Raw genomic sequence first — 14,541 nt, forward strand, 5'->3', positions numbered from 1 at the left:
AAAACTCTTTTTTTTTGCCTGGAAGGAGGGTTGTGTTCACTAACATTTATAGCCATGTTGCATAGTTTCCCTCTTCAAGCACCATCAGCACCAACAGTGCTATGTTTCACCGTTGCTGGTATCTTCCTTACATTTCCTTTATTTGTTGGTGGAATCTTTCATCACTTAGGGCTCCCAAATTGCCTGGGAAATAATCCAGATGATTGTTCAAGAAATGTAGTTTTAAACTTATGTTGCACCCAAGAGCTTGAAATCCTTTTCACATATTTTTCACAATTGTCTTATAGTTCATATCTTTTAATTTCTCCAAAAACTTTATTAATTACTTCTCTGAAAGCACACCATGCCTGACATTCAGAATCATTCATAGTACCCAAAAATGCAGTGTTCTTCATAAGGAGCCTAATCTGTAGTTTCTCTTTTATTTAGTTTCTGACAAGAGCAGAAATGTTTGGTGTAAATAATCAAAGCACAAACCACTTTTGTTCTTCGGTTTTTTCAAATTGCTTAATGACCCTAAGTTTGATATGCAAAGGGGGAAGTAGTATTGTTTAGGATCAACCAGACTAGCATGAATAAAGCCACAATAAAGACGCTTTAATAATAATAATAATAATGAATTACATTTTTCTCTCCAGGAGTTAAAACTTTCCCTCTTAGGCCACTCTTTCGTTTTACAGTGTTAATCACTACTTCTACTATCCCAATGATACAAAAAGCAGGGAAATTTTGTGTACCTTGCTTGTTAGCATAGCAAGATAACAGTTACCTTTAGGTCTACGTGCAATAGGCACTGATGTTCCTAGTAGTTAAGTTTTCCTGGAATCAACTGAAATTTTTTGTATGTTTCTTTGAGAAAAATAGAATACCCAATGAGAATTAAAGGAACTTCCCTTCTATTATGTAGTAACACTGCTTTCAGGCTTTACTTTGATGCATCGATATATAAACTCAGTCATTACTATAATAATTTTCGATTCGGGAGATAGTAGGTTCGAACCCCACTGTCGGCATCCCTGAAGATGGTTTTCTGTGGTTTCCCATTTTCACACCAGGCAAATGCTGGGGCTGTACCTTAATTAAGGCCATGGCCGCTTCCTTCTCACTTCTAGCCCTTTCCTAACCTATCGTCGCCATAAGACCTATCTGTGTCGATGTGATGTAAAGCAACTAGCAAAAAATAATTTTCACCACCAAACTGAAGAATTAATTCTGGTATGTCACAGCAAGAAACTACCCATTTTTCCATTTTGAAAAACTTATGGAATTTTTCCTCTCAGGTTCTATACCAACTAAAGACTACTCCTAGTGCCAGCATTTTCTTTACTTTCAATCTTGATCCTGTAATCTCACTCTCTATCTTGGTAAGACCTAAGTCCTGCAGAAAATCGATCAGCTTGGCCTGAGTAAAAACCTGTGGTTTGTCTTCTGAAGTGTGTGGGAAGAAATCCTCATCCACTTCAAAAGGTTCTGTAGATTCAGACGAACTTGATTGTCCCACATCCTCTAGTTGTTTGGTGGCATTGGAATGGAAATATCTGGACTGTGTGGCACAGGCCTAAAAGCTGATTCTAAGCCTTTGGGATATTTTATTTTCGATTTATTAACTTTGTTGTACCCCGATATATTGCACAGACAGAAGTACCAATCATCATAATGACTTTCTGGTTCATGCCAAATCATGGAAATTCCAAACAGCACGGATTTTCAACTAAACCATTTAGTACTTCAAATTATGTTTTACACATAGTATTCATTTTACTGAATTAATTCATTTGATTCCATTCACGTTACTGAATCGATACTGTGATCCAATTCATGGCACATTAGTCACCGCTCCTACTGCATCTGTGCAGTATGTACTGGTAAGACAGCAGCAATAGCATTCAGTGCTCGCTGCTGCCATCTGGTCTTCATACTATGAACTCCTTTCTTATAAAAAAATGTTAGTCACTCTAATACATCGAAGGATTCCAGTGACACAGGATGGGAAAGGTCTGGGATTAGGAAGGTAGCAGTCAATGGCCTTAATTAAAGTACAGTCCCAGCATTTCCTGGTGTGAAAATGGGGAAACTACAGAAAACCATCTTAACGGCTGCCGACAGTGGGATTCGAACCCAACATCCCCTGAATGCAAGCGCATAGCTATGTGATACTAACCGCACGTCCGACTCGCTCAGTCATTTTTGAAAATATGTATTTTTCTATCAGCAGTGGATTATTTTTAATCGTCATATTTTGTATAGGCTCCCCGAGATGTACAGTAGCCCACTGGTTTTCTGATTCAACATACTGTCGGTTAAGTTATTGCGTCAGTCGGCTCACTTACTGTCCACATATGATTGAAGTCTTGAGCAACGATGTGACATACGAACTGAGATAATACTGAGCCGTTCTTCCCAATATAAAACAGGTACTTATGAGTGGTCATGAGCATGACTCATAGTCATAGGGCAGGCTAGAGTCGAGTTTAATTAAGTGTCAAATGTCAACTAAGTTATAATACTAAGATTCATTAAACTAATAAATAGTATAACCTAACAGCTCACCTGCTTACCAGCTACTTTAGAATTATATTTTGACTACCTTTTTAACACTGCAAATAAATCCATTATTTAAACCTCCCTGTAAGAAGAGGACAGTGAATGCAAGTGGGTATTATTTTCAAATTAGCTGAGCTCAAGAGTCCATTATAGCATACGATTCCTTCAGTGTACCATGGCTCCGTATGTACTGCTTCAGAGGAACCAGTGTACTGATAATGATCCATGTGTGTGTTGTGTTTCACTGATCCGTGACTGCGTACGATTCTTTCAGTGTGCTATGATTCACTGTATGTCTCGCTGCAGTGGAAGCTTGGCTCTCTGGCAGTGTCCAGTGTGCCTGTAAGGAGCCATGTATATCTTGTGTCTCACTGAGCTGTGCTGCTGCACGATTCTTTCAGTGTGCCATGATTCTCTGTCTCGCTGCAGCGGAAGCTCGGCTCCCCGCCAACGTCCAGTGTCCCGCTAGTGAGCCATGAGTGCGCTACTCAGCACTGTCCGCTGGGAGTAAGCTGAATCGTGTGCCGTGAGCTCGCCGTTCCTGTGAATCGATTCACTCGGACACTTGAATGAATCGATACACTGCTTCGAATCATGCATTCAGTAGCCAACACTATTCAAAATATGCCTCCGTAACATGAACTACATACGTAACAAAAATTGTTCAGGTTGTTTACACACTACCTTCTTGGTGCTGCACAGACTGAAGCCGAATTATATTAACACTATGCTACAGCTTTAAACTGAAAGTTATTATTCAAAGTTTTAGATTTTGGAGTCCACTTTCGGCTAAGCCCGTAAAATACACCCTCAGTTCGCACATCAAACGGTTTTGTGGGAATGATTATTTATTTTCTGATCTAACGGTCATTTGAACCCCATACAGAAGAATTGGAATGTTTAAAACCCTATCTTATTTAACACCAGGGGCATAAAAGCGACCAACCTGTGAAATTTTGATTTTGTACGTCGAACAGTAATGGAGGAGTGAATGCTTTTTAAGGGGTGAATGTTTTTAAATATTTATTGACATCTAGGATACAGAAGACCACCCTTCATGTAAAATTTTAAGTTTGTGCCTGAAATGGTTTTGTAAGAATGGATACTGTGTATTTGAGAGTCAACCTTCATCTAAATTCCTCAGGAGAGAAATATTTTGAACTATACAATATTTTACACCTAGGGCATAAAAGAAGAACCTTCTCATAATATTACAAATTTGTACGCCAAACGGTAGGACATAAAAGAAGAACCTTCTCGTACAACTACAACTTTGTATGTCTAACAGTTTTGGAGGGAAGCATAATTCCGTTTATAGAGCTCACCCCCATTTAACACTTTAGGGGTTGGAATGTTTAAAAATATTTCCTATTTCACACCTAGGATTAAAAATATATACCACTATTTGGAATTTTGTCTTTGTACTTTAAACCATTTGGGAAGAAGGAATGAATATACATGTTTTTTGATCTTAACCCCCATTTGTTTCAAACCTTCTCTTAGTTAACACCTATTATATCATTTGAAACTCTAACTTCATAAATTCAAATGGTTTCATCACAATGCATATTTTTGTCATCATTGCTCACCCACCCAGTCAGAATCCCTTAGGGGTGTACTGTTTTAAGACCACTTCTTATTTAAAATCTAAGTCAGAATTTTATGTTTATAGAGGGCAGCACCAATCTATGATAAAAATCGAGATGAAACCTCTATTATTATTTCAACCTAGGACATGTATTAATCTAGTGGAATTTGATTAGTAATTTTAGAGGTTTAAATCTCTAAAAATTAGACATTCAATGTGCACAAGAATACGCAGGTGCCATTAATGGTATACAGTGTCAAAAATTTTCCTCCACCCATGTACTAAGTTGAGGATTATTCCAGTTAAACCCCTGAGTTTTACAAATGAATTTATTTGACAATAAAGAAGAGTTATAGGAAATGTGGTCAAGTATCTTGGCTGTTGTGAAGACTCAGTTTTAGAACTTCAACAACTTCTACATGGTTCCAATATTTATATACGTGAAATATGTGAATTATATCTTATTTGACATCTACAAAATCCGAAGTTCTTGTAAAATTACAAATTCATACGTCAAACAGATTGGAGGGATGAATAATTCTGTCGTAAGTCTTCACCCCCAACATAAAATCCCTTAGGGTGTATTGTTTTAAGACCTATTGTTATTTAAAATCTAAAACGTATACGAGTAACCATCTGTGAAATTTTAACATCGTACGTCAAACGGTTTCAGAGAAATAAATGTTTATGTCATCAGAACTCACATCCAGTTAAAACCCCTTAAGGGTGTGTTTTTTATAAGGCCACTTCTTAGTTAAAATGTAAGGCGTACAGGAGCAATCATCATGTGAAGTGTCAACCTTGTACGTTAAACGGTTTCAGAGAAAATAATATTTTTGTCATCAGTCTCCAAACCCTGGTCCAAACCCTTTAGGAATACATTGTTTCAAGCCACTTCTTATTTAAAATCCAAGATGTACAGGAGCAACAATCTTGTGAAATTTCAACATCTTATGTTAAATGGTTTCAGAGAAATAAATACGTTTGTCATTGGACATCAATCCCCAGTCAAAACCCCCTTAGGAGTGCTTTGTTTGAAGAACACTTCTTATTTAAAATCTAAGGCAATGAGGAGTAACCACCATGTAAAAATTCAACCTCATATGTCAAGCAATTTGAGAGAAATTGATGTTTTTGTCATCGGCCCTCACAACCACTCCCAGTCAAAATCACTATTACATATAGCAGCAACCATCATGTAGAATTTCAACCTCGTAAGTTAACCAGTTTCAGAGATATTAACATTTATGTTTTTAAGCCTTACCCTCATGGTCAAAACTCCTTAGGGGTGTATTATATTAAGATAACTTGTTATTTAAAATCTAAGACATTTAGGAGCAATCGCCATGTGAAATTTCAAACTTGTATGCCAAACGGTTTGAGAGAAATGAATATTTATATCATCAGTTCCCCTCCCCAAGTTGAAACTGCTTAGGGGTGTATTATTATAATATCACGTTTTATTAAAAACTTAAGCCATATAGGAGGAATCATTTTATGAAATTTCAATCTTGTATGTCAGACAGTTTCAGAGAAATGAATGTTTTTGTTTTCAGATATTACCCCCACTGAATTGTGTTTCTAAACTTGTGTTATTTAACATCTAGTTCATAAAGGAACAATCACAGAGTGATATTTCAATTTTGTGCAGAAGATGGTTTCAGAGTAATGAATATTTTGGTTTTCAGGGTTTTACCCCCATTTCATCCAATTAGAGGTGGATTTTGTAAAACCCTTCCTTAGTGGGTGCCTACATTGTATAACAGCAATATAAACCTAAAATTCCATATTACAGAAACAAAGAATATGTGTTTCTTTATTTTTAAAGGAGATTCCAAATATCGATTTAATGTCTGTAATCTTCATTTCTTTTAGATGTAAGTACCATAATAAAAATAATTCAATCTTTATCACTTCCTTTCACCCCCCTCCCTATTAAGTGGATTTTCCAAAAACAAAACTACATGTTCAAAGTGGATTTTCCGAAAAGAAAACTACATGTTCCTTTTATCTATAAAGGAGATTCTAAATATCAATTTTCATCCATGTAACATCTTCAATTTATGAGATTCAACTCTTTTTTTCATCCACCCCCACCTTAAGTTGATTATCCTCCCCAAAAATATGTTTCTCTTTATTTTTAAAAGAGATTCCAAATACCACTTTTCACTTCTGTAACACCTTTAATTTTGGAGATATAAGTATCCTCATACAAAGTTTCAACTCTTTCTTGACTTCTTTCTACCCCGACCTTAAAATTTCCGTAAACAGAAAAAATACATGTTTCTTTATTTTTAAAGAAGATTCCAAATACAAATTTTCATGTCTGTAACATCTTTAGTTTTTGAGATATAAGTATCCTCACAAAAAGGAATCTACCCCTTTTTCAGTCCTTTTTACAACCCCCTTAAGAGGATTTTTTGAAAACAAAAAATTCATGTTTCTTTATTTTTAAAAGAGGTTAAAAATACCATTTTTTACGTCTGTTACATGTTATGTTTTTGAGATATTTTAAAAAGAGGTTAAAAATACCATTTTTTACGTCTGTTACATGTTATGTTTTTGAGATATACTCATTCTAAATATTCACACCTCTTTGTCACCCCTATTCACGTCCCCCACCCCCCCCATCCTTAAGTGGATTTTCCAAAAACAGAAAAATAAGTATTTCTTTATTTTTAAAGGAGATTCCAAGTACCAATTTTCACATCTGTAACATCTTCAGCTTTCGAGATATGAGTATCCTCATAAAAGTGATTCAATCTCCTTTACACTTATTTTTAACTCCCCTGGATTTTCAGAAAACAAAATAAATACTTGTTTCTTTAATTTTAAGGGAGATTCCAAATACTAATTATCATGTGTTTAAACTGTTAAGCATTTGAGATATAGATATCCTAATTTTAAAAATTCACACCCTCCCTCATTTTTTTACCCCATTAGCAACAGAATATCCAAAAATCCTCTCTTAGAGAGCACTTGCACTGTAATATAAATGTATTCCAAAAATTTCATTTCTTTATGTCCAGTAGTTTTGACTCGACGATGATGAATCAGTCAGGACAAGTTATTCTATATACATATATTTAGATATCACTATACACTGACTTAGCAAATGTCATGGGATAGTCACCTAATAGCATGTGGGGCCTTCTCTGGCCCTGCGAACTGCAGTGAGGTGCAGTGGAAGTGATTCGACAAGTCCCTGGTAGTCCTCTGGACGCAGCTGACACCAAATTGTTTGCAGAGCGGCCGCCAATGCTGGTCTGATCGTGGGGGCAGGATCCATGGCACGGAGCCTGCGTTCCAGGACATCCCAGATATGCTCGATAGGGTTCATATTGGGACTCCTGGGTGGCCACGGCAGTCGTTGGACCTCCGCTGCATGTTCCTGGAACCATTCCCGGGTGACGTGGGAGTGATGTGGCGGCACGTTATCATCTTGAAACACCGTAGAACCGTCTGGGCGCTGGAAAGACAAAAATGGGTGGAGATGGTCTCCGAGCAGCTCAACATACCGCGTACCATTCAAAGTCTCTTCCAGAACAACTAGGGGGCCCATTCCATACCAGGAAACTGCACCCCAGACCATAACAGAGACACCAGCGCCCTGGACCACACCTTCGAGGGAGGCGGGATCCATCGCTTCATGTGGTCTCCGCCATACACGGCGCCTCCCATCGGCATGGTGCAGTTGAAATCGTGATTCGTTCGACCATATCACGTTATGCCATTGTTCCAGTGCCTATCCCTGGTGACTGGCGACAAATGCACGTCGTTGTGCCCGATGCCGTTGGGTTAACAGTGGCACCCGTGTGCGGCGCTGGCTTCCATACCCCATAGAACCCATGTTCCTACAGATTGTCCACTGGGCGACATGTCTAGCACGGCCTGTGTTGAATTGAGCCGTGATTTGTTGCAGGTTGCCCGTCTGTCACTACTGACAATCCGTCTCAGATGTTGCTGGTCACTGTTATCGAGAGTGGCTGGACGGCCGGTCGTTTATCTGTTGTGCACAGTGACACCTGTATTCAATCATTCACGATACATCCTGGACACGGTTGATCGTGTGAAGTCAAATTCCCGCACTACTTCCGAAATTGCACTTCCCATCCGTCGGGCACCGACCACCATACCCCGTTCGAACGGTGTCAGTTCATGACGACATTCCATGTTACACCTATCACATGCACAGCCACTGCTCACAAGGTTTCCTATACAACTGCCGCTGGCACAGGGGGCGTGTGGTGCGCAGACAACACACCTGCACATCAGTGCTCCGCTATCCCATGACATTTGCTCAGTCAGTGTATTCAACACTAAGGAAAAGAAAGCCAACTGAAGACTATGGTGGTACTATGATAAGACATTTATCTATGGGCTGTGTTTATCTTAACTTATCTTTTCTTTCCTCAGATATTTTGATGAGCTAACATGTTTTGGCACTCTTCTCTTCAGTGCTATCAATGCTGACAGATTTAGTACTTGCCTTCACCATGTTGGTCTTGCGTTGTTAAATCACCTAACCCTCCAAGAATTTTAAACACATGGCCGACCAGAGATAAAGATCTGAGGGTGAAATGGGTGTTTTGTTTCATGAAAATGTATTTGCATAGTTTAACATTATTTGTTATTATGATATACTATAAAGTTTCCAAAGCATTCAATAAATACAATATAACACTGAGGTTGTACCGGTATTTTATTTTCACCTAGGGTTGCTAGGGGTTTCTTACCCCTGTAGTATTTTTTTCAAATTCTAAGTCATAATATTATGTATTCCACCAATTGTTACTCTTTTTGTATGTATGTGATACAATTATTTTCATATTTCCATTAATTTGCATAATATAAGTGTTTTTGGATATCTTTTCTTATTGATATCTTGTAAATGGTACATGATGAACCATTCCTGTTTTTTCCCCACTGAATTCTACACACTAATATTAGTGTTGTTCACGTATTTTGATGCCTGGTAAACATGATAAAATGAATTCAAATTGCTTTAAATTTATATTAAATCTCAAGAATTGATACATAAAATATCTAATTACATCAAATCTGTATGTGTTACGGCAAAACGGTCAGTGTTTTCAAAATCGGCACATTGTTTTCTATATGCATCTATTTTCACCAGAACTGGGAAATCATTGCAGGCTAGTGTTATTTTTCATTTATACATCTAGCTGCATGTGTAAGAGTGATAATGAATGTAGAAATAAAGAGGTAGATGGCACCATCAGTTTCAGGAAAAAGATAAAAAAGAAACTGTGTCTGAAGGAAATTCAGACATTCAGAAATTTTAAGTTATTGCCCATTTTCACCCCCATTTATGAGAATACATTGGACAATTACTAGTAACAGCCAAGAAAAATATAAATAGGTAATTCTTTTTACACTTAAACATACATAAACTCCATAAAATATAACATATTCACTGGCATTGTAGAAACTCTACAAAACATCTGCTTTGAAAAATGTATATTACTCTTTTCTCCTTTAGTTTTGGGAGGATTTTGCAAATCTGATCCTTCGTTACAGTATCCTAGTCAATGTTCTTTGCTTCACAGTTACAGTATACTGTATCTGGCATGTAGTTTTCTCTTGTACGTGAGTGGTATTGTCTGAAATAACTCCAGATGTCCACAAATTTATTGAAAACTAGGCGCAGAAATGAAGCAATTTATGTCAACGTTGCCAAAGTCGGCAATGGAAATTTTACAACAGAACTGGACTTAGTGTCTGGAGCGAGGCCTCTCAAATGCCCAAAATCTCACGTGTGCAAACCGAGGCGCTAGGACTCCATGCACTGTGCATCGGTCTGACTTGGCTCAACTCGGCTTGACTCGAATACTGTAGTGTGCTGAGGGTGACGAAGCATTCAGTGATAGACAGCTTGTTTATCAGTGAAATAGATAAGCACAAGACAACAACAAAATAATGGAGCAACCTATTTCGAAGAAAGCAAAGACTTCTGAAACTCCATTTCAATTGAATTGGGAACTTTCGTACTTTTTCTCAGTTGTGACGATAAAGCCAAATGCTTAATTGGTGGGACAATAATTACGTTATCATAAAAAAAAAAAAGTTTTTCAATACAAAGGTTTTGCTCGAATTCTACGAGAATTTGTCGAAGGAAGAATTCCCTAAGCTGCATCGAGAAGCAGCTAAGATTATTTCTATGTTTCGTTCCACATGCATATGTGAAAGTTCTTTTTCTGTTTTGACTTGTACGAAAACTAGATTGCATGTGAGTATTTCTGATTGTAATTTAAAGAACGCTCTCAGAATTTCTGTCAGCTGATCCCTTGTTTCAGACATTACCGGTATAATTGCAAAGAAGTAGGAAAGGAAGAGCTAGAGAAGATAAATTGTGTGCTCAAACCACACTGAAAGAAGAGTTTTTAACACCGGTAACATTCTCCCATACAACATAGTGTCTCTGTTCACCGCACATAAACATTTTGCAGCGAGGAGAGAATAAGCGGGGAACGTGAAGAAGGCGGAGACATGATGAACGGGTGAGACAGATGTAGGGAAAGAGGAGTGGGGGTTTGCACTCTGGTCATCCTAGTAAAGTCATGTCCTGCACCTTGCACCGTGCAGTGCACTGGGGCATGCACCCTGAAAGGCCCTGGTCTGGAGTGTAAAAATATTACACTTCTATATTTTGACTTCTTGAACTAACTATGGGTGTTTTTAACAAACTAAGTTACAAAGCAGTTTGACTCTTTGTTTTTACTAGATGTCATGAAAAGTTTACACAATTAGTAAGAAAACAAGTGAGAACTTGAACTGTGTTTTTCTCAAAATACAGTTTTCTTAATGGCAGCAGTCAATAATTAATATCTTCTGAAATATTTTACCTAGAAGCATTCACTTTCTTAAATGCTCAGTATCTTATGCCAATTTTAGAATCACAAAAATCTCAAAACTGAAAAATCCAACTTTAGATCCCTTTCTGCACAACTGGTCACATATATAGTTTATTTCTTAAGTATAAACATCGCAAGAGCTCAATTTCTATCATTCGTCATTCTGAATGACAAACATAAAAACAGGAAAGAAGCACTGTCTGAAATTACCTCCTGTGACTAGAATAACCACAGATGACAGTACCCATCTTCTTCTAAGGAAAGTTGTCACTGTTCCATAAAGGAGTCGAAGAGGAAGCTCTCCTTATATACAATTAATTGTGCAGCTACCAAGGTGCAAAATTATTTTGAAAGCAGAACATGTCAAAAAAAATCTAATTTTAAACACAGATCTAGGAAACATTTTGTATGTATGTGGGGTCTAGACCCTGGAACCTCTGTATTTCTGTTCAGAATTGTGGTAGATAATACCAATGATAATGAACTGAAGAGAGTTTGAATTTTGATTCCTGTGATTCTGCACATGTACAATATCTGATCTAAAATATTCAGACACTCTTTTCTATACCGTATGTAAACTAGAGTTTAGATGTTGTTACAAATGCCACTTGAGCTACAAAAGGCAGCTGAAGGCTTGAAGATTTTCAGTGCAATTTCTTCCCTTTTGAAGTTGTCCAAGTCGACTGTCAGAGACATGAATGTGAAGTGGAAATGGGAAAGTACAACAAAACTACAGGTGGGTAGGCCCCATGTGCTGATAACTGGGTGCCAGGAGATACCAGGACTGAGATTCAGCTCAGGCACCATCACATTAAACATTAATTTTGGTGATGAACACTATACACCATGTTCAGTGATGTAAAGAGTGCAGTCACTAGTGCGTGGACAATTGGAGACACATGATTTGGAGCGATGAATCACACTATGCCATGTGGAAGTCATATCAAAGGGTTTGGGTGTGGCAAATGATAGGCCTACATGCCAGCCTATACAGTATCCACTGTGAAATTTGGTGGAGGTAGGATGACAGTTTAGGAATATTTTTCATTGAAGCCACTTGATCTTCCCATAATACTACTGAGCACATTAAAGACAGGACATTTTGACCAGCTGCATGTTATCTATGGCATATTATCACTATGTGCTTCAGCATGATAATGTTACCTGCCAAAAAGTGGGATGTGTTTGTAAGTGGTTCGTGGTTCCAGAAATGGACTGGCCAGCTCAGAGCCCTAACTTCAGACTTTTCAAACATCTCCGGTATGAACTAGAACAGTAACTTCTCTCCACACCACAGCAACCCACATTACTAACAACGCTTGCTACAGCTCTGAAGGAAGAATACTGTATGGTATACACTTACTTATTGGGAACAGGTAAAGTCTTGGGAGGCACAATCTTGATCTTACAACCAGTCTTGAAAATTAATGAGTCATATACAGGGTCCTTGCGAACTGGGATATCTGGTCCTGTAAAGTATCCACCACGAGGTCCAAATCCTTTCACCTGAAAGGAAGTTCCATACCTATTAGAAAACAAATCAGTTAAAATTTGAAATGATATCTAGTTTCACAGTTCTTTTATTCTTATCATACCTCTACATATTCTAAATAAGAAGGTCCAGGATATTTATTTCTTGTGATATGAAATACCCAGCCATATGATCTCCACTATACAATATCACCTTACTTTAAACACAAATAAAAGGTAGTTTATCAGAGGCAGGACAAGTTTAATGTCCCAAAGAGTTTACTTGCTCACCTAAACTAAGGATTAAAAGAAACTTAAAATATGTTTGGAATTTCAACTGTTAAAAACTTAAAAAAATTGATAAGATAGCAAATAAAATCTTAACACATGTTTCCTTCAAGTAAGGGCCTAGGACAAAATACTGGTAACTAAGGTAATAGTTTGATTTCCATCTTTTTATGTCTGCAATTCATGTCTTGGCTTGAAGAGACAACTTGCTTTGTAAAAGCTATATTTTGTACCTTGTCAGAGTTGCATTATAAGGCTCAAAGGAAAGAGAAATGTTGTCATATATTTGCAATAGTTATAGAACAGTATGCTGTTTTTGTAGTCTTGTAAACATACTTTAAGATTCTACCTTTTCTCAAAATTGCTTAATCTGTTCATATCTATGTGTGTTGATTTTAGTAGTTATCATCATCATCAAACCGACGGCAATTTCTAATGCAATGACTTTCTTTCTTGATGGTGCTGATACACCAAATAAAACCTGTTGGAAGAGAGAAATATGAAATGCTTGAAAGGTGTGTTACTGTGCTATCTCATCAGAAGTTATTATATTTTTGGTGAAAGGTAAAAGTTGTAGGGTACAGAATAGTGAAGCATATAAGTCCCATGTTTGGAGACAAACGCAGACCAGTAAGGCCTGAGGTATGATGCATAGTCATGGAGAAGGAGGCACTCTCCACTTCGCCACCTCACAGGCTGCTAATGAGTAATAGACTCTCATAAACAATGTAAAGAATCCAGTTATGGCTTCTTGTTTACCATTTTTTGCTCAGGAAAGAATTGCAGATATACATTTTACAGCAAGTCAAAAACTTCCAGAATGGGCTTTATCTCTCTTGCCCCTCTTTAAAATGTCAAAATCACTCCAACACTCAAAGATCTTATAACCTTCAAATTTTCCAGTCAGTTAAAACTAAAGTGAGATAAAGAAATACTATGAAATATCTGGAAAAGAAAACATTTAGTTAATAAAAGATGACATGTTTCATTCCTGAATGAATATCAACAGATTCAATCATTTTCTTTATTTATACTGGCGAGACCAGCAATCTGGTGTGAGGCCAAGGATTGTGTGACGCAATAAAGACTTGACAGCTGAGAGGAGAGGACATAGAATAGACAGAGTGCAATAAGATAAGTTCAATAAACATGTCATCATTTATTAAGGTAGTGAACACATAATTTTAACATTAAATTTTTTTGCACTTGTTCATAATAACCACCCATTTTTAATCAATAATATTAAAAGAAAAGTGATCTGCTGGAATCTGATGATGATCTTTCAGGAATGAAACATTTCATTGTATAATTAATTAAATGTTTTGTTTTCCATGTATTATCTAGTATTTCTTAATCTTGGTTTAGTTTCAACAGACTGGAGACTGAAAAGAAAACAGCTCCCACGTAAAAAGAACATTTATCTTGCACTCAAAGAAATCGTACACAACTATCAGTACTGTTAACATCTACATGGGTGCTTGCTCTGCAGTACAAACATAACTAACATCAGAGGAATACATCTGTGTACACCGATGTTTCAATGTTCACCGTAAAACCCTTTTCATTACTGAGTGGCGGGATGGAAGACTCTATTTCACATGCACACAGATAACTTGGTAGGTAAGTAGTTTTATTGTACAGTATGTTAACAGTTGCAAAACCTTTAATTGAAGTCACCTCAAATTACTACTAACACTGTTTTTTGACATATTTCCCTTTAAAAATCTGGTTTAAGCTGGTTTGTTGTGAACATTTCATTTTGACTTTCTTCTTCTC

The 14,541-nt window shown here is 37.2% G+C and overlaps 1 protein-coding gene across 1 annotated transcript in view; it reads right to left on the reverse strand.

The window, feature by feature from the left end:
• LOC136874874 (uncharacterized) overlaps positions 1–14,541 on the reverse strand; it is a 210,034-nt gene that overhangs the window by 53,352 nt on the left and 142,141 nt on the right. Inside the window, exon 7 of the mRNA XM_067148570.2 lies at positions 12,371–12,513. Coding sequence (XP_067004671.2) covers positions 12,371–12,513 — 143 coding nt within the window. The remainder of the gene's footprint in view (positions 1–12,370; positions 12,514–14,541) is intronic.

This window comes from Anabrus simplex, chromosome 5 (genome assembly GCF_040414725.1).
Source record: "Anabrus simplex isolate iqAnaSimp1 chromosome 5, ASM4041472v1, whole genome shotgun sequence".
Lineage (NCBI taxonomy): Eukaryota > Metazoa > Arthropoda > Insecta > Orthoptera > Tettigoniidae > Anabrus > Anabrus simplex.